Source organism: Lissotriton vulgaris, chromosome 8 (assembly GCF_964263255.1).
Source record: "Lissotriton vulgaris chromosome 8, aLisVul1.2, whole genome shotgun sequence".
NCBI classification, from domain to species: domain Eukaryota; kingdom Metazoa; phylum Chordata; class Amphibia; order Caudata; family Salamandridae; genus Lissotriton; species Lissotriton vulgaris.
This window is the reverse complement of record NC_141696.1, coordinates 1424486139-1424504403: the sequence shown is the minus strand read 5'-3', so window position 1 is coordinate 1424504403 and position 18265 is coordinate 1424486139. Positions and strand designations below refer to the sequence as shown.

General features: G+C 48.8%; 1 protein-coding gene across 17 annotated transcripts in view; it reads right to left on the bottom strand.

The window, feature by feature from the left end:
* LOC147698860 (uncharacterized) overlaps positions 1 to 18265 on the bottom strand; it is a 205441-nt gene that overhangs the window by 157612 nt on the left and 29564 nt on the right. For 14 of the 17 annotated variants that reach the window (XM_086935463.1, XM_086935462.1, XM_086935461.1 and 11 more), the window contains one exon: positions 6510 to 6563. The exons of the other annotated variants lie outside the window; for them this stretch is intronic. In XM_086935463.1, the coding sequence (XP_086791589.1) occupies positions 6510 to 6563 (54 nt within the window). The remainder of the gene's footprint in view (positions 1 to 6509; positions 6564 to 18265) is intronic. 17 annotated transcript variants of the gene reach the window in all.

Here is an 18265-nt window from a genome sequence, read left to right as displayed (position 1 = left end):
CGCGCTTTTGTAGTGCAAAAGGGGCGTGGCCTATTCCAATGGGCGTGGCCCTGGTGTCCCGGCGATTCGCCTGCGACCCGCTGCAGCGCCTGACTCGGCTGCGCGGGGAGGGAGTCACGTGGGGAGCCAAGAGGTAGACAGTGGTTGTTGTTTTTAAAAAGCACAGTATCACAATAACAAATTTTTAAAATTAGTCTTAAAAAATCCTGCTCTCGGCTTTCCGCCTCAAGAGCTCTACTTACACCAAGCGCTGGCGAGGAGGGCGCGCTTTTGTAGTGCAAAGGGGGCGTGGCCTATTCCAATGGGCGTGGCCCTGGTGTCCCGGCGATTCGCCTGCGACCCGCTGCAGCGCCTGACTCGGCTGCGCGGGGAGGGAGTCACGTGGGGAGCCAAGAGGTAGACCGTAGTTGTTGTTTTTAAAAAGCACAGTATCACAATAACAAATTTTTAAAATTAGTCTTTAAAAATCCTGTTCTCGGCTTTCCGCCTCAAGAGCTCTACTTACACCCAGTGCAAACTACAGCCCAGGTATTGGGGTCCTTTGTCTATCATCAGGGTCTTCAATCCGGGGGCAATGAAACTCTAATTTCCTGATGATTTGGCAATGCAGCCAGTGTTTCATGCTCCTTTGCTTTTACCTTATTGTGTTCAAACTTGTCTTGAATGCCGTCTCCTCCAATATAAGTAAATGATCACATGGAGTTTGAGGTCCATCGCAAGAGAGTCAAGGGTCGTGTATTTTATTTGGTGGATTGCAAAGGGTACGGGCCAAATGATCGTACATCAGAGGGTGCTTCTATGAGCTGTTTAAACTGTATTTACTGGGGCCTGTACACTTTGTTTTTTGGCCAGCAGGGGGAGTAAAGCTCTATTCAAACAGTATGGTTAGATTTCGAGTTAGTGAAGCCTTTACCTGAAGAAGTCCAAAGTGTGGATTGAGCCTGTCTGTCTCCTAGGAGATTCTAAACAGGAGAAGCTGCTGCCCAGCCCCTACCCCCAGGCCAGCAGACCATTGGCTATTCAGCTACCAGGCAAGTCTGAGCCCTCCTCTCACACCTGCCGAGGCCCCTTAAGGCCTTGCTGGGTGCACCTCAAATCATTCTCCTCCATCTTGTGAATTGCAGCCCACCTGTGCCCCAGATTGCAGTGAGCAGAGTCCAGGAAGTGGTAAGGAGACAGACTAGTGCTGTCTCTTCCCAAAATAAAAGTTGATTAAAAACGATTTTCCCTTTCTGTGATTACTGTCTTTGCATGTGGTTGTTACAGTTTAAAATTGCAGCTTTGACCTGCCTTTGTTTGCATATTTTATCACCTGTTTTGTGTTTAAACTTGTGGTTTTTCCCTGCCCATGATTGCTTGCATTTAACCTGTTGAATTGTGGGATTTGCTGTCCAACCTCTGTAGTTTGTCCCTCTCATTCCTTGGTGACAAATCTGTTTTCCCTCCAAATTTCTCCCAAAGCTCTATTCAAACAGTATGGTTAGATTTCAAGTTAGTGAAGCCTTTACCTGCAGAAGTCCAAAGTGTGGATTGACCCTGTCTGTCTCCTAGGAGATTCTGAACAGGAGAAACAGCTTCCAACTCCCTGGTTGGCAAACCATGTCTAAGGTTGCTGGGACCTTATATGGTCTGCTAGTGTTTAGCACATGTGTACACTGATTGGTGGTTGAATCTAGTGTTTCTATTGGGTTAGGGTTAATGTCCTCCTTGGTTGGGTATTTGAGGGTTCATATTGGTTTCTTGGTCTGTGATTCAATCATTGTAGGGTTGGAACTAGGGCTAGGGTTAGGATTTCTATTGGAAGTAGGGACTAGGGCTTCCTATGTTATTGGTTGTTGGGAGTAGGGTGGGACTAGGGCTAGGGTTAGACCTTTAATTGGAAGTAGCTATTTAGGGCTTCTGGTGTGATTGGTTGTTGGACTAGTTGTGGGACTAAGAGTAGGGTTAGGCTTTCTATTGGAAGTAGGGACTAGGGCTACCTTTACCATTGGCTGCTTGGACTTGGGTTGTGACTACTGGTAGGGCTAAGGCCTTTATTGGATGTGGAGATCAGGGTTTTTGAACTGATTGGGTGTTTGGACTAGGGCTAAGATTGGCTGTAAGGTCTTGGTCTCCTATTGGTTCTAGATTTTAGGGCTAGTGTTGTGATTAGATAGTGTTAGGGCTAGGGTTCCCATTGGCTGAAAGGGTCACCTGATTACTAGGGCTATAAAAGGCCAGGGTTAGAGCATCTCAGCCCGGGCGTCGAGGCTAAGGGCGAGAGGACAATGGTAGTTGCCTGTTTGAGCCTGTTAAGGGCGGAGAGGACAAAGATAGTTGCCTGTTTGAACCTGTTAAGGGCGGAGAGGACAAGGGTAGTTGCCTGTTTGAGCCTGTTCGAGACTGGTCGGAACTAGGGCCAGAAATGCTGCCCTTGTTCTCATTCAGCAATACCCAGCCCACACCATCCACTTCCACAAACAGAGCATTGTGCATCTATGTACCTTCCATGTACTTGGATCTGTGTGTCTGTTACTTTTCTCCTGAAAAAGCATATCCAATGCACTACCCTATTTCTCATCCTGTGACTCTATCAATATATTTAATCTAAATATACTTACTCCCTTTAAGTATCTATATACTTTCAATGTACTTATGAATCTATATATTTATCACTTTCTTCTAAGTTAGCATTTCCAATGCACTACCCTGTTTCTCAGCCTATACTTCTCTCAATATATCTTCTATCCCAACCTACTGACTCATCTCAAACTTCTTTCTACTACTCCTTCCAATGCACTACCCTATCTCTCATCCTATACATCAATCAATCAATCAATCATAGGCATTTATATAGCGCACTACTTACCCGGAGGGTCTCAAGGCGCTAGGGGGGGGGGGGGAGTGCTGCTACTGCTCGAATAGCCAGGTCTTGAGCTTCTTCCTGAAGGAGAGGTGGTCTTGGGTCAGGCGCAGGTCGGTCGGTAGGGAGTTCCAGGTCTTGGCGGCCAGGTAGGAGAAGGACCTTCCTCCCGTTGTCATTCTTCGGATGCGGGGGACGGCGGCGAGGGCGTGGCTGGCTGATCGGAGATCTATCAATATATCCTCTGCATACACTCTGTCATTTAGTGGAGAAGTGTGGCTCAATGGTTAGAGCGGCAGAACCAGATGTAGAGGTCTGTCCCGGGACCAGGTTTCAATTCCCGCCTCGGCGGCTCTCGTACGCAATTTCCCCAGACCTGATAATTCTCGTCTCGGTGCCTTGTCTAATAATGGGTCCCCCTCTGTGACTCTGGGCAATAGCTTTCTTAATCTCCACAACAGCCCTAGCAGCGCTTGGATGCCTGGCTTCACCTTGGGGGTGCCCAGGAGTGGACATCTCACAGGAAAGCCAGGAAGCGTTCCACAGTGGTATGAGTGCAGCGCCGGGAAGCCCCGTTGCTGAGACAGCCGTGCGCTTTACAAGTACAACTACATTTACATTTTCTCAAACCCCATACCACTACTATGATCGCCAAAATAACCCTTTCTAGACTCTCTCCTTCTCTACCCCTCCTTGCATCATCTGACACCTCTTTTTACTACACCGATCCCCTAAAAAAAACCTTTCTAAACCCTCCCCTCTTACTCCTCCACTCCAAAACTCCTTTTTACCTATCCAAAAGCCTCTTCTTACTGCTAAGACCTAAAAAAAAATCCTTCACTTTTTTACCCCTCTACTATCCTTTTCAATCAAAATTAACAGACTAACATGTTCACTTCTCAAATTCCATATTCAACTATACTAATATACGCCCCAAATAACTGAATAACATATCTACTACTCAATTTACTTCATATTTATACTATACTAATTTTCAACACTAATCCTTTATGGGTTCCGGAGTGGCATGCTACTCGCCAGAAAAGCGCTTCAGCACCCATCAGGGGTAACACGTGCTATATAGTTTAGTTTAGTTTATGAATTTATAGCGCGCGTAATTCACCGGCGGACGGTCTCAGAGCACGAACAGATGTACCCAGACAAGAATGCAGTGTCAAGCGGAGCTCATGGGAGGTGATTTAGAATAACAATGTTTTGAGGCTTTTCCTGAAGGATCAGTAGTTATTATCAGCTCTGAGTGACAGTGGGAGGGAGTTCCATAGATCAGGAGCGAGTTTAGAAAAGCTGCGATCTCCATTCCTCACTGTGCGAACTTTAGGGACACATAGAAGGTTTTTGTCTGCCGATCTGAGGGTTCTGGTCGGAAGATAGCTAGTTAGTTTTTTCTTCAAGTAGGCAGGTCCCTGGGCATGAACTGACTTGTGTACCAAGCAGCAGATCTTACATTTTACCCTTTTCCTTACTGGCAACCAGTGGAGCTTAGTGAGGGTAGGGGCAGAAGGGGTGCGAGGCGGCAAGTTAAGAGTCAGTCTGGCTGCTGTGTTTTGCAGCACCTGCAACTTTGTCAGTGCTCCTTCGTTGATGTTCGCTAGCAGTGCATTCCCATAGTCAAGGCGACTAATTATGAGGCCTTGGATGAGGGGTTTGCGACAGTCTATGGGAAGCCACCTAAAGATCTTCCTGAGGCTTTTCATGATTCCAAAGCTCGTCTGGACTACCTTGTTAACGTGCGGTGACATAGATAGTGTATCACCTAATAGGATGCCGAGGTTCTTCACAGTTTCCTTGGGCATTGGGCACTGCCCTAGCTCGTTTGGCCACCAATCGGCTGACCAAGTCTTCTTTGCCGGGCCAAAGAGCATGATCTCAGTTTTAGCCGTATTCAACATGAGATAATTCTTAGCCATCCAGGTGTTTATGGCTATCATGCAGTTGCTAAATCTGGTTTGGACATCTAGCAAATTATGTCCCCACTTAATTAAGATTTGGGTGTCATCGGCATAAGATACCGTATCGAACCCAAAGCTTCTAATAATATTTGCTAGACGGGAGAGGTAAACATTGAGAAGGGTGGGGCTTAGTATTGAGCCCTGGGGGACTCCCTTATCATTCTCCACCATGTCAGATAGGAAAGGGCCTATTTTGACTCTAGATCGTCTATCCTTGAGATAGCTCTTGATCCAGCTAAGGGCAAGGCCCCCGACACCAATCTCTTCCAGCCTCTCTAAGAGTATGCTGTGGGAGATGGTGTCGAAGGCTGCCGACAAATCGAGCAAGATGAGAATCGCCGATTGCTTGGAATCAAGAGCTAGTCTGATGTTGTCCACTATCTCTACAAGATGCAAATCTTTTTTTCCCTTTTATCTCTACGCTATCCTTCTCACTCCAAGTAACAGACTAATATCCACCACTGAAATTACCTCATATTTCACCATATTAATTCACCACTAATCCTTTATAGGCTTCCTGAATAACGTGCGTCAAGAAGCGATAAATAAATACAAACCTTTGTCCTCCTCTATCCTTCTGCTACCATTCCAAATCCTAATAACTGACTAACCTATCCACCACTTAAAATGTACTTGCATGGTTCACTATAATAATTCAACACTAATGTAAATGTATGTGTCTTGTAAAGCCCACTGCTGCTCTGAGGCGTTGTGGCGCTGTAGACCGCTGGGGAACCCGTCCTGGCTATCCCTGTGAGATGGTTCCTACTGGGTATCTCCAAGGTGAAACCAGGCATATGTGGGGGGCCGTTGTAGAGATGAGGCAAGCTAATGCCCAGAGTTGCCGAGTGTGATCCCTGGTTAGAGTAGGCACCGAGGCGAGAATTATCGAGTCCGCTGACCCTGGTCCACGACCCTGCCGCGTCGGGAATTGAACCCTGGTCCCGGGCCGTTCTCTGCTTCCGGGTCTGCCGCCTCTAACCAGTGAGCTACACCACTCCACTAATCCTCTATGGGTCCCAGAGTAGCGTGCTACCTGCTGAAAAAAGCGCTTTGACGCCTCGTCAGGGGTAGTAAGCGCTTTATAAATGCAATTACAATACAATACAATACAATAATTTCATGGCTGCTATTCCACCAAGCCACCTGGCATGTCTGTCTTTTTCAGGTGAGGAGATTGTCAAGGATTTATGTTCTCTCACAACCTTCTTGTGTGATATGTGCCCTGGCATTTCATTCTGTCGCTCATATTGGTATCCCAGGCCATTCCTTCCAAGGACCCTTTGTGCTCCAATAGATGATTCCTTGGGGTCTTCTATTCCAAACAGCCTTTATGCTGCTATACCTTAATCCCCTGGACATTTGTTTTATGTCACTGTTGGTCCAAGCCCCCATTAAAGCCATATTAATTTCCCAGGGCCCTTTATGCCTAATGATTGTCTGATCCAGTCTACTTAGAAAAAATCGGTAATACCCAAAATTTCCCAAGAGTGTGGGTGTCCTGAGTTAAGAATGGCCATCTTGCTTGAGTGTTGTATAAATACTGCGCCCAAACTACAATGCCCTGCATTCCTCCATTTCATTTGTAGAGAGAGTAGTTCTCTCTTTCCTTCCTTGCTTGACAATCTGCATTTATGCCCGAAAGCCTCCAGCCTGGAAGCCTCATACTCAGCCTAGAGTCCCCACATGCTCCTTACCTGACTGGTCATATCCTTTTGCTCGGTTATCCTCCCCACGTGTCGACATTCCTCCTGAGAGAGAAAATGGAGAAGGAGTAGCATTAACACATTTTGTAGGATTCTGTACAGTGCTAACTGAAAATTAAATAAAGACCAAGATTAGTGCACTAGCTTGCTCTGGAACAAGCATGTATAAACCCAGCTGCAATGAACAGAGGTGTGGGAGGAGACAAAAAATATTAGAGCAAAAGTCATGAACTAAGTAATATTAACATTATTATCCAAGGGACAGAGCAATCCCAGGTAGTTTTGGAACAGAGTCCAAGGGCCAGCCCAGACCTGCATTAGATTGCCATAAATGTCGCTATTGTAAATCAGGTTGCTCACAAACTTTTTTGTAAGATGTTAGAAGTATTTATTTGGAAGTTTACAAACCTGTGATGACTTGCTGTTGATGATTAAACCCTAAGATCCATTCTTCTGAGCAGCTCAAATTGCAGTGCATTCAAATGGATAACCATTAGCTTTTAGGTACAATATAAACATTTGTCAGGAGCGCAACCCTGATTTTAGGGATATGACCCCCCTGACCAACCAATTTGTAACATAGCCTGACAGTCTGTGCCAGAGTGAGAGTTTGCCTTGGCTCCTCTGAGGGATTGTGAACATCCGTCTGTGTAGGCAAGAGGGCTTTGCTCTGCTGAGGGACTGTGATAATCTATCTGTGCATGTGTGGGCTTCACACACATGCATAGATGTGCATGTGTGAGGGCTCAAAGACACGGACACATGTGTCTTTGAGCCCTCGCATCTCTGTGCTGAAAAGGCAATTCCTCCCCCTCCAAAAGGGACCTGCCTTTAATGAGAACAACTCCAGACATGTTTGCTGCCTCTAAAACAAGCATTGGCAAAGCCAATAGGTCTCAGGAATCGGTGGTAATACATTTGTGGATATCACTAAAAACAGCCCCTGAGTCATACACAAATGCACTTATATTGCCATCGTCTGTAGCTATCTGATTGCTGAGACCTATTGGCTTTGCCAATGCTTAATCTGATATCTTGTCTAGGGCAAGGATGTGGCGCAAAAGCCAGAGCTGATGATTGTGGAGCTGGGGAACCAGGTTCAATTCTTGGTGTCTGCTCAACATCCTGTGATTCTGGGAATATCATTTTATCGCCCTGTGCTTACAAAAAATGAATGTGTGCTTGTGATATGTGAATGATGCTCCTGTAAAGCGCTTCAATACCTTTGGGTCATGTTCGCACTATATAAACCTGCAAAAAATAGATTACAAAATTGTAAGCACTCCAGTTTCCAGGTACTACTCAAAACTGGAAGTGGATCTCTTTATTTCATATTATTTGCCCTTACCACCTGGGCTCTGCAGGAGGGAATGGTCATCAAAGATGACGAGTACCAGCTTCCAGAACTTTTTTGTCAGGTGGTGGTGGTGGTGGGGGGGCTCGACGTGTAAAAAGATTTAGATGGGGGGGCTCAGCTGACAAAAGTTTGAAAACCTCTGCTCTAGAGTGTCAAACAGAAGCCTTTTTCGAAAGAGTAAGACAGGAGGCACATCTGATTGACAGGGGAGAAAGGTTGACTGATGATTGGAATAGCATATAGGATGGCCTATTTTACCATAAAAAAATTATTTCTATCTATTCCAGCACTAGTTCAGGAATCCTTAGTCAGTTGTCACTGGACATCCAGGTAATTAGAATACCTATGCAAATTGCAAAAGATGGTTCTGGTGGACCAGCATGTCTAAGGACATTCACAACTATGTTCATTCTTTTCCAAACCGCTTCTGAAATAATGCTCCCCACTCAGCACCAGTGGGACTCTTATTTCTTTTGGAAATACCTCCATACCCATTACGTAACATAAGCATGGATTTTATCACAGGCCTTCCCAATTTTAATGGACACACTATGGTTTGGGTAACTGTAAACCTGTTTTCTAAAATGGCATACTTTGTACTTCTGAAGAAACTCCTGACGTTGAAGAATCTATCCTCTCTTTTCCTTCAGCATATCATGTGTCTTCATGGTCTCCCTTCTGTTATAATTTCTGATAGGAAAGCACAAATAATCTCTAAATTCTGGCAGAACATTTGCACTTCATTATACATTAACGCTCGACCCTTGACTGCCTATCACCGGCAAACTGATGGGCAGGCAGAGCAAGTAAATCAGTCGCTGGAACAGATTAATCGATGTTTGTTAGTCACTAGTTAATCAGAATGGGAACTGATACTCCCTTTCAAAAAATATCCAAACAATAACTCTCAGCATTGGGCCACTGGTACTTCCCTTTTTTACTGTGCAACAGGAAAGCATCCAACTAGCTCAAACTGCAGATCCACCAAGAACCACAAGCAATATTCATCTGTTCAGGACTCTCATGATCTCTTATCTCAAGTCAGAAATCACAATAAAAAATGATTACAAGAGTCGAAGGAACACATGGAGGTGCAAGTCAATAAACATCAAAAATAGCAGTCTGATTACAAAGAAGGAGATCTGGAATGGCTCTCCACCAAGAACATTAAAATGGAATGAATGAAATGAAATGAAAATAAATTTGTTAAGCGCGGTTGCTGCCCACGGGCGTCCAAGCGCTGAGTTAAGCAGAGATGTGACGGAACAGGGGAGATTAGGACTAGGAGGGTTTGGTGAACAGAAGGGTTTTCAGCTTTTTCCGGAATGAGAGCAAGTCAGGGTTGGACCGAAGTGAGAGGGGGAGAGCATTCCAGAGTTTAGCGGTGTTCAATGAGAACAGCCTACCCCCGGTCCTGGCTCTCTTCACAACTGCCTGGAAAGCCTCCGTAAACTGAAGGTTCCTGCTAGGGTGGTAAGGGGTGACGAGGTTGTTATTAATTGCTGATCCCGTCTTCCAAAAGGCCCGATACGCAATACACAGCGCCTTAAAAGCCACTCTATGCCTCACTGGCAGCCAGTGCAGGCTTTTCAGTCCAGGTCTGGCTGACTGGGTTTGCGGAATCTGGAGTAAGGTACGTGCAGCGCAGTTTTGTACCACCTGTAGCTTCCGAAGAGTCATCTCAGGGGCCCCTACGTATAGAGCGTTGTTTGAGTCCAGGCGGGACTGGATGAGGCCTTGTACTGCCACTTTTTTGGCCTCTAGCGGCAGAAGTGGGAGGACCTTTCTCAAGGTTCTGAGTAGGCCAAAACAGGTGGCGGACAGCTTGGTGGCCTGAGTGGAGAAGGAGAGCTTTTTATCTAACCATACTCCCAGGCTCTTGACACTTTCCTTGGGGGTGGGGGAGTGCCCAGACCGCAGGGCCACAAGGAAGTGAAAGGAACTGGCGAGGCTGGACCTAGGAGCATGAGCTCTGTTTTTTCTCCATTCAGCTTGAGGGAGGAGTTGGTCATCCACTCCTTGACTTCCTCTAAGCATTTCAGCAGACCTACCGGGGAATGCCTGTTGTTCTCTTGGGCCAATGAAACCACTAGCTGAGTGTCGTCGGCGTACGACACGATTTTAATGCCGTACGGTTCGACTACCCCAGCCAGCGGTTTCATGTATACATTAAATAGCACAGGGCTCAGGGAAGAGCCCTGCGGAACTCCGCAGCTGAGAGGTTTGCTGGATGACATTCTGTCGCCGTCGAAGATCTGGAAAGATCTGTCAGACAGGAAGAAGTCGAACCACCTTAATGCGTCACCTGAAACTCCGATGTCATAGAGACGGTTCAGCAAGGTGGCATAGCTGACCGTATCGAAGGCGGCACTTAGATCAAGGAGGATCACTGCCACTGATCCTCCCTGATCCAGTATCGTTCGAGATTCTTCGGTGACTGCTAATAAGGCGGTTTCAGTCCCATGTTTTGGTCTGAAGCCTGTCTGGGACGTGTGTAATAGGGAGTGGTTCTCTAGGAACTGAACCAACTGGGCATTTATATATTTCTCTAGCACCTTGCTAGCCCAAGGAAGGAGTGAAATGGGGCGGTAGTTGGAGTGGTCATCAGGGTCCAGATTAGGTTTTTTCAAAAGCGCCCGCACCATGGCTTGCTTTTAGGCTGTGGGGACTGAGCATGTGGATATGGACGAGTTTAGAAGTTCCAAGATTATAGGCAGGGTAGCTTCGCCTGCCTGCATCAGGACTTCTGGAGGAGCTGGGTCACGTGGAGAGCCCGACTTAACTTGGCGTGCCATTCTGCCAAGGGTGTCAAGGTCCATAAGAGGGAAATGATCAAGAGTTGGCTGGTCTGGGGAAAGAGGGATTCTAGGGGGGAGTAGATCAGTCGCATCCGGGGTTGAGGCTATTGTTGGGAAGGTGGAGTAGATTTTCAAAACCTTGTTATGGAAAAATTCCGCCAGCTCATTACATTGGTCCTGAGTCTTGATCGGAGGGGGAGCAGTGATGGTACTGGTGCATTGTTTTATTATGTGGAAGATTTCCTTGGGCTTTGATTTTGCTTCCAAGATTTTATCAGAGTAGTAGGTTGCCTGGGCCGTCCTAACCCCTTCTCTGTAGGCTTTGATCGCCTCTTTGTAGGATGCCTTTTTTTCCGGGAGAAAGTCTAATCGCCAGGCTCTTTCTCGTTGCCTACAAAGGCGTTTTAGCTCTCGTAGCGAATCGGAGAACCAGGGAGCTGATTTCTGCGTTCTCTTTGAGGAGGATCTGCGGAGAGGGAGGATCGTATCTAGTGAGTTTGTGATCCAACCTACATAGTTTCCGTTTGCCACGTTGGGGTCTGGGCAGGGTGGCGGGCGGGTGGAGTCCAGGTTGTGCATCCAGGATTCCACGAGGAGTTTTGACCAGTTTCTCCTCGTTGTGACTTGAGGGGGTAGCTGGGGGGCTTTGTGGGTAGTCCATGTAAACGGACCAAAAAATGGTCCGACAATGGGAGGGGAGTGGGTTGGTCAACAGTCAGATTGGTGCAGTTGCTAAAAGGGTCGAGTAGGTTGCCCTTTTCATGGGTCGGGGCTGTGACCAGTTGGGCCAGTTGAAGAGCTCCAAGGACATCTATTAGCTCCTTAGCAATATGGTCTGAGGGGGAGTTAAAGTGGAAATTGAGGTCCCCTAAAACCGTATGATTGGCAGAAGATAAAATTCTTTTTGCTATAATCTCTGGGAGGGACCTATGGAACAATTTTGCAGGCTCGGGGGCGATAGATCAAAGTGCCGGAGAATTAACTATTTGCGTGGAACTCTATGCAGAATTCTACACTCTCGCATTCAGAGATAGATTCTGCTGTAGTACGGCAACGGTACTGGTCCTTTAATATGATGGCCAGACCTCCGCCTCTCCCTTCCGGTCTGTCTAATCTGAGGATGTGGTATCCAGCGGGTAAGGCTGAGACTATATCCGGCTCCGATTGAGCAGTGAGCCAGGTTTCTGTCAAGAAAAAAGCGTCTGGCTTGTGTTCCTCGAGCAGCATGGCAATTTGTGTGCTATGCATTGGCAGTGATCGACAGTTTAACGCATACATGCAATATTTCTGGGCTGTGGTCAACGGGGAGTGTTACGAAAGGAGTGTTTGCAGTCCGAGCAGCGGGGGGAGCTCTGTAGGAGCATAGATATGCATGCATTGGACAGCAGATGTTCTTCCTATGATGTGTAAGGCTGTCGAGCTATATGTCCTGCTCTGGAACATGAGGGAACCAGGGTTTGCGGCCCCTGGTCCCGTCTGGTCGCGGACGGGCGCAGACGGGCTTGCCTTTGGCGCACCGCCGGCGCGCCCACTGCACCCGTCCGCTGCGCCTCCGAAACCAGCACATCCTTATATGACGATATAAGGGGGGTGTGGCCTATTCCAATGGGCGTGGCCCTGGTGTCCCGGCGATTCGCCTGCGACCCGCTGCAGCGCCTGACTCGGCTGCGCGGGGAGGGAGTCACGTGGGGAGCCAAGAGGTAGACAGTAGTTGTTGTTTTTAAAAAGCACAGTATCAAAATAACACATTTTTAAAATTAGTCTTTAAAAATCCTGCTCTCTGCTTTCCGCCTCAAGAGCTCTACTTACACCAAGTGCTGGCGAGGAGGGCGCGCTTTTGTAGTGCAAAGGGGGCGTGGCCTATTCCAATGGGCGTGGCCCTGGTGTCCCGGCGATTCGCCTGCGACCCGCTTCAGCGCCTGACTCGGCTGCGCGGGGAGGGAGTCACGTGGGGAGCCAAGAGGTAGACAGTAGTTGTTGTTTTTAAAAAGCACAGTATCACAATAACACATTTTTAAAATTAGTCTTTAAAAATCCTGCTCTCGGCTTTCCACCTCAAGAGCTCTACTTACACCAAGCGCTGGCGAGGAGGGCACGCTTTTGTAGTGCAAAAGGGGCGTGGCCTATTCCAATGGGCGTGGCCCTGGTGTCCCGGCGATTCGCCTGCGACCCGCTGCAGCGCCTGACTCAGCTGCGCGGGGAGGGAGTCACGTGGGGAGCCAAGAGGTAGACAGTAGTTGTTGTTTTTAAAAAGCACAGTATCACAATAACACATTTTTAAAATTAGTCTTTAAAAATCCTGCTCTCGGCTTTCTGCCTCAAGAGCTCTACTTACACCAAGCGCTGGCGAGGAGGGCGCGCTTTTGTAGTGCAAATGGGGCGTGGCCTATTCCAATGGGCGTGGCCCTGGTGTCCCGGCCATTCGCCTGCGACCCGCTGCAGCGCCTGACTCGGCTGCGCGGGGAGGGAGTCACGTGGGGAGCCAAGAGGTAGACAGTAGTTGTTGTTTTTAAAAAGCACAGTATCACAATAACAAATTTTTAAAATTAGTCTTTAAAAATCCTGCTCTCGGCTTTCCGCCTCAAGAGCTCTACTTACACCCAGTGCAAACTACAGCCCAGGTATTGGGGTCCTTTGTCTATCATCAGGGTCTTCAATCCGGGGGCAATGAAACTCTAATTTCCTGATGATTTGGCAATGCAGCCAGTGTTTCATGCTCCTTTGCTTTTACCTTATTGTGTTCAAACTTGTCTTGAATGCCGTCTCCTCCAATATAAGTAAATGATCACATGGAGTTTGAGGTCCATCGCAAGAGAGTCAAGGGTCGTGTATTTTATTTGGTGGATTGCAAAGGGTACGGGCCAAATGATCGTACATCAGAGGGTGCTTCTATGAGCTGTTTAAACTGTATTTACTGGGGCCTGTACACTTTGTTTTTTGGCCAGCAGGGGGAGTAAAGCTCTATTCAAACAGTATGGTTAGATTTCGAGTTAGTGAAGCCTTTACCTGAAGAAGTCCAAAGTGTGGATTGAGCCTGTCTGTCTCCTAGGAGATTCTGAACAGGAGAAGCAGCTGCCCAGCCCCCACCCCCAGGCCAGCAGACCATTGGCTATTCAGCTACCAGGCAAGTCTGAGCCCTCCTCTCACACCTGCCGAGGCCCCTTAAGGCCTTGCTGGGTGCACCTCAAATCATTCTCCTCCATCTTGTGAATTGCAGCCCACCTGTGCCCCAGATTGCAGTGAGCAGAGTCCAGGAAGTGGTAAGGAGACAGACTAGTGCTGTCTCTTCCCAAAATAAAAGTTGATTAAAAACGATTTTCCCTTTCTGTGATTACTGTCTTTGCATGTGGTTGTTACAGTTTAAAATTGCAGCTTTGACCTGCCTTTGTTTGCATATTTTATCACCTGTTTTGTGTTTTAAACTTGTGGTTTTTCCCTGCCCATGATTGCTTGCATTTAACGTGTTAAATTGTGGGATTTGCTGTCCAACCTCTGTAGTTTGTCCCTCTCATTCCTTGGTGACAAATCTGTTTTCCCTCCAAATTTCTCCCAAAGCTCTATTCAAACAGTATGGTTAGATTTCAAGTTAGTGAAGCCTTTACCTGCAGAAGTCCAAAGTGTGGATTGACCCTGTCTGTCTCCTAGGAGATTCTGAACAGGAGAAACAGCTTCCAACTCTCTGGCTAGCAAACCATGTCTAAGGTTGCTGGGACCTTATATGGTCTGCTAGTGTTTAGCACATGTGTACACTGATTGGTGGTTGAATCTAGTGTTTCTATTGGGTTAGGGTTAATGTCCTCCTTGGTTGGGTATTTGAGGGTTCATATTGGTTTCTTGGTCTGTGATTCAATCATTGTAGGGTTGGGACTAGGGCTAGGGTTAGGATTTCTATTGGAAGTAGGGACTAGGGCTTCCTATGTTATTGGTTGTTGGGAGTAGGGTGGGACTAGGGCTAGGGTTAGACCTTTAATTGGAAGTAGCTATTTAGGGCTTCTGGTGTGATTGGTTGTTGGACTAGTTGTGGGACTAAGAGTAGGGTTAGGCTTTCTATTGGAAGTAGGGACTAGGGCTACCTGTACCATTGGCTGCTTGGACTTGGGTTGGGACTACTGGTAGGGCTAAGGCCTTTATTGGATGTGGAGATCAGGGTTTTTGAACTGATTGGGTGTTTGGACTAGGGCTAAGATTGGCTGTAAGGTCTTGGTCTCAATCAATCAATCAATCAATCAATCAGTGACACTTATAAAGCGCGCTACATACCCGTAGGGTCTCAAGGCGCTGGGGGGGGAGGGGGGAGGGGGGAGCCGCTACTGCTCGAACAGCCAGGTCTTCAGCTTCTTCCTGAAGGAGAGGTGGTCTTGGGTCAGGCGCAGGTCGGTCGGGAGGGAGTTCCAGGTCTTGGCGGCCAGGTAGGAGAAGGACCTTCCTCCTGTAGTCGCTCTTCGGATGCGGGGGACGGCGGCGAGGGCGTGGTTGGCTGATCGGAGGTGGCGTTTGGGAGTGTAGAAGTTGACTCGGCTGTTGAGGTAGCTCGGGCCTTGGTCGTGTAGGGCTTTGTGTGCGTGGGTGAGGAGGCGGAAGGTGATTCTTTTGTTGACGGGGAGCCAGTGAAGGTCTCTCAGATGTCCGGAGATGTGGCTGGTTCGTGGGATGTCGAGGATGAGTCTGGCTGAGGCGTTCTGGATCCGCTGGAGTCTCTTCTGGAGCTTGGCGGTGGTACCGGCGTAGAGGGCGTTGCCGTAGTCCAGTCGGCTGGTGACGAGGGCCTGGGTGACGGTCTTCCTGGTCTCGGTGGGGATCCACCAGAAGATCTTCCGTAGCATACGTAGGATGTTGAAGCATGCCGAGGAGACGTTGTTGACTTGCCTGGTCATGGAGAGGGAGGAGTCCAGGATGAAGCCCAGGTTGCGTGCATGGTCTGTCGGTTTGGGTGCGGTGCCCAGGGCGGGAGGCCACCAGGAGTCGTCCCAGGCGGAGGGTGAGGAGCCCAGGATGAGGACCTCCGTTTTGTCCGAGTTCAGTTTCAGGCGGCTGGTCGTCATCCACTCGGCTACCTCTTTCATCCCTTCGTGCAGGTTGGCTCTGGCGGCGGCGGCGTCGTTGGTCAGGGAGAGGATCAGCTGGGTGTCGTCGGCGTAGGAGATTATGCTGAGGTTGTGTTTGCGTACGATGGCCGCGAGGGGGCTCATGTAGACGTTGAAGAGGGTGGGGCTCAGAGATGATCCTTGGGGGACGCCGCAGATGACTTCGGTGGCCTCTGACTTGTACGGTGGTAGGCGGACTCTCTGTGTTCTTCCGTCGAGGAAGGAGATGATCCATTCCAGCGCCTTGTCCTGGATTCCGACGTTGCTGAGGCGCCGTACTAGGGTGCGGTGGCAGACCGTGTCGAATGCCGCGGAGAGGTCTAGGAGGATGAGGGCCGCTGTTTCTCCGTTGTCCATCAGGGCTCGGATGTCATCGGTGGCGGCGATGAGGGCGGTCTCGGTGCTGTGGTTGGCTCGGAAGCCGGACTGTGAGGGGTCGAGGGATCCGTTCGTCTCGAGGAAAGCAGCCATCTGCTTGTTGACGGTCTTCTCGATGACTTTGGCTGGAAACGGGAGGAGCGAGATGGGGCGGTAATTCTTGAGGTCGGTGGGGTCCGCTGTTGGTTTCTTGAGTAGAGCGCTGAGTTCGGCGTGTTTCCAGCTCTCAGGGAAGATGGTGGTGTCGAAGGATGTGTTGATGATGTCTCGCAGGTGGGGTGCGATGACAGCGTCGGCCTTGTTGAAGACGTGGTGAGGGCAGGGGTCGGTCGGTGATCCGGAGTGGATGGAGTTCATCGTGCGGATGGTGTCTTCGGTGCTGATCGGGGTCATGGTGTGCGTTGGTTGGTTGTTGAAGCTGTTGTGTATGTCCGCGATCTTGTTGTGGAAGTATGAAGCGAGGGAGTTGCAGAGGTCTTGCGATGGGGTGATGTCATTGTTTCCTGCGCTGGGGTTGGAAAGCTCTTTCACGATGTTGAAGAGTTCCTTGCAGTTGTGTGCGTTGTTGTCCAACCGGTCCTTGAATGCTGTTTTCTTGGCAGCGCGGATCAGCTGGTGGTGTTTCCGGGTGGCAAGTTTGAAGGAGGTCCTGTTGTCCGGTGTCGGTTCCCTTCTCCAGACTTTCTCGAGGGCTCGGCAGTTCTTCTTGGAGCTCTTGAGTTCGTCGGTGAACCATGGGGCTTTCTTGCTGCCGGGTCTGCTGGGCGGGGTCCTCAGAGGGGCGAGTTCGTCCGCGCAGTTGCTGATCCACTTCGTGAGGTTGTCGGCGGCCTGGCTGGGGTTCGCTGAGCTGGCAGGAGGGTGCTGGCTCAGGGAGGTGGCGAGCTGGTCTGCTGTGATCTTGTTCCAGCTTCTGCGGGCGGCCTGTTGCTGGTGATGGTGGGTCGTTGTTTTCTTGAAGGTGAAGTGGACGCAGCTGTGGTCCGTCCATTGAAGCTCTGTGGTGTGGCTGAAGTCGATGTCCTTGCTGGATGAGAAGACAGCGTCGAGTGTGTGTCCGGCGAGTTGGGTGGGGGTGGACACCAGTTGCTTGAGTCCCAGGTTGGCGAGGTTGTCGAGCAGGGTGCTGGTGTTGCGGTCGTTGTTGTTCTCCAGATGGAAGTTGAGGTCTCCCAGGAGGATGTAGTCAGCGGAGGGGAGGGCATGTGGGCTGACGAAGTCGGCGATGTCCTCGCTGAATTGTCTCCTATTGGTTCTAGATTTTAGGGCTAGTGTTGTGATTAGATAGTGTTAGGGCTAGGGTTCCCATTGGCTGAAAGGGTCACCTGATTACTAGGGCTATAAAAGGCCAGGGTTAGAGCATCTCAGCCCGGGCGTCAAGGCTAAGGGCGAGAGGACAATGGTAGTTGCCTGTTTGAGCCTGTTAAGGGCGGAGAGGACAAAAATAGTTGCCTGTTTGAACCTGTTAAGGGCGGAGAGGACAAGGGTAGTTGCCTGTTTGAGCCTGTTCGAGACTGGTCGAAACTAGGGCCAGAAATGCTGCCCTTGTTCTCATTTAGCAATACCCAGCCCACACCATCCACTTCCACAAACAGAGCATTGTGCATCTATGTACCTTCCATGTACTTGGATCTGTGTGTCTGTTACTTTTCTCCTGAAAAAGCATATCCAATGCACTACCCTATTTCTCATCCTATGCCTCTATCAATATATTTAATCTAAATATACTTACTCCCTTTAAGTATCTATATACTTTCAATGTACTTATGGATCTATATATTTATCACTTTCTTCTAATTTAGCATTTCCAATGCACTACCCTGTTTCTCAGCCTATACTTCTCTCAATATATCTTCTATCCCAACCTACTGACTCATCTCAAACTTCTTTCTGCTACTCCTTCCAATGCACTACCCTATCTCTCATCCTGTACATCAATCAATCAATCAATCAATAGGCATTTATATAGCGCACTACGTACCCGGAGGGTCTCAAGGCGCTAGGGGGGGGGAGGGGGGAGTGCTGCTACTGCTCGAATAGCCAGGTCTTGAGCTTCTTCCTGAAGGAGAGGTGGTCTTGGGTCAGGCGCAGGTCGGTCGGTAGGGAGTTCCAGGTCTTGGCGGCCAGGTA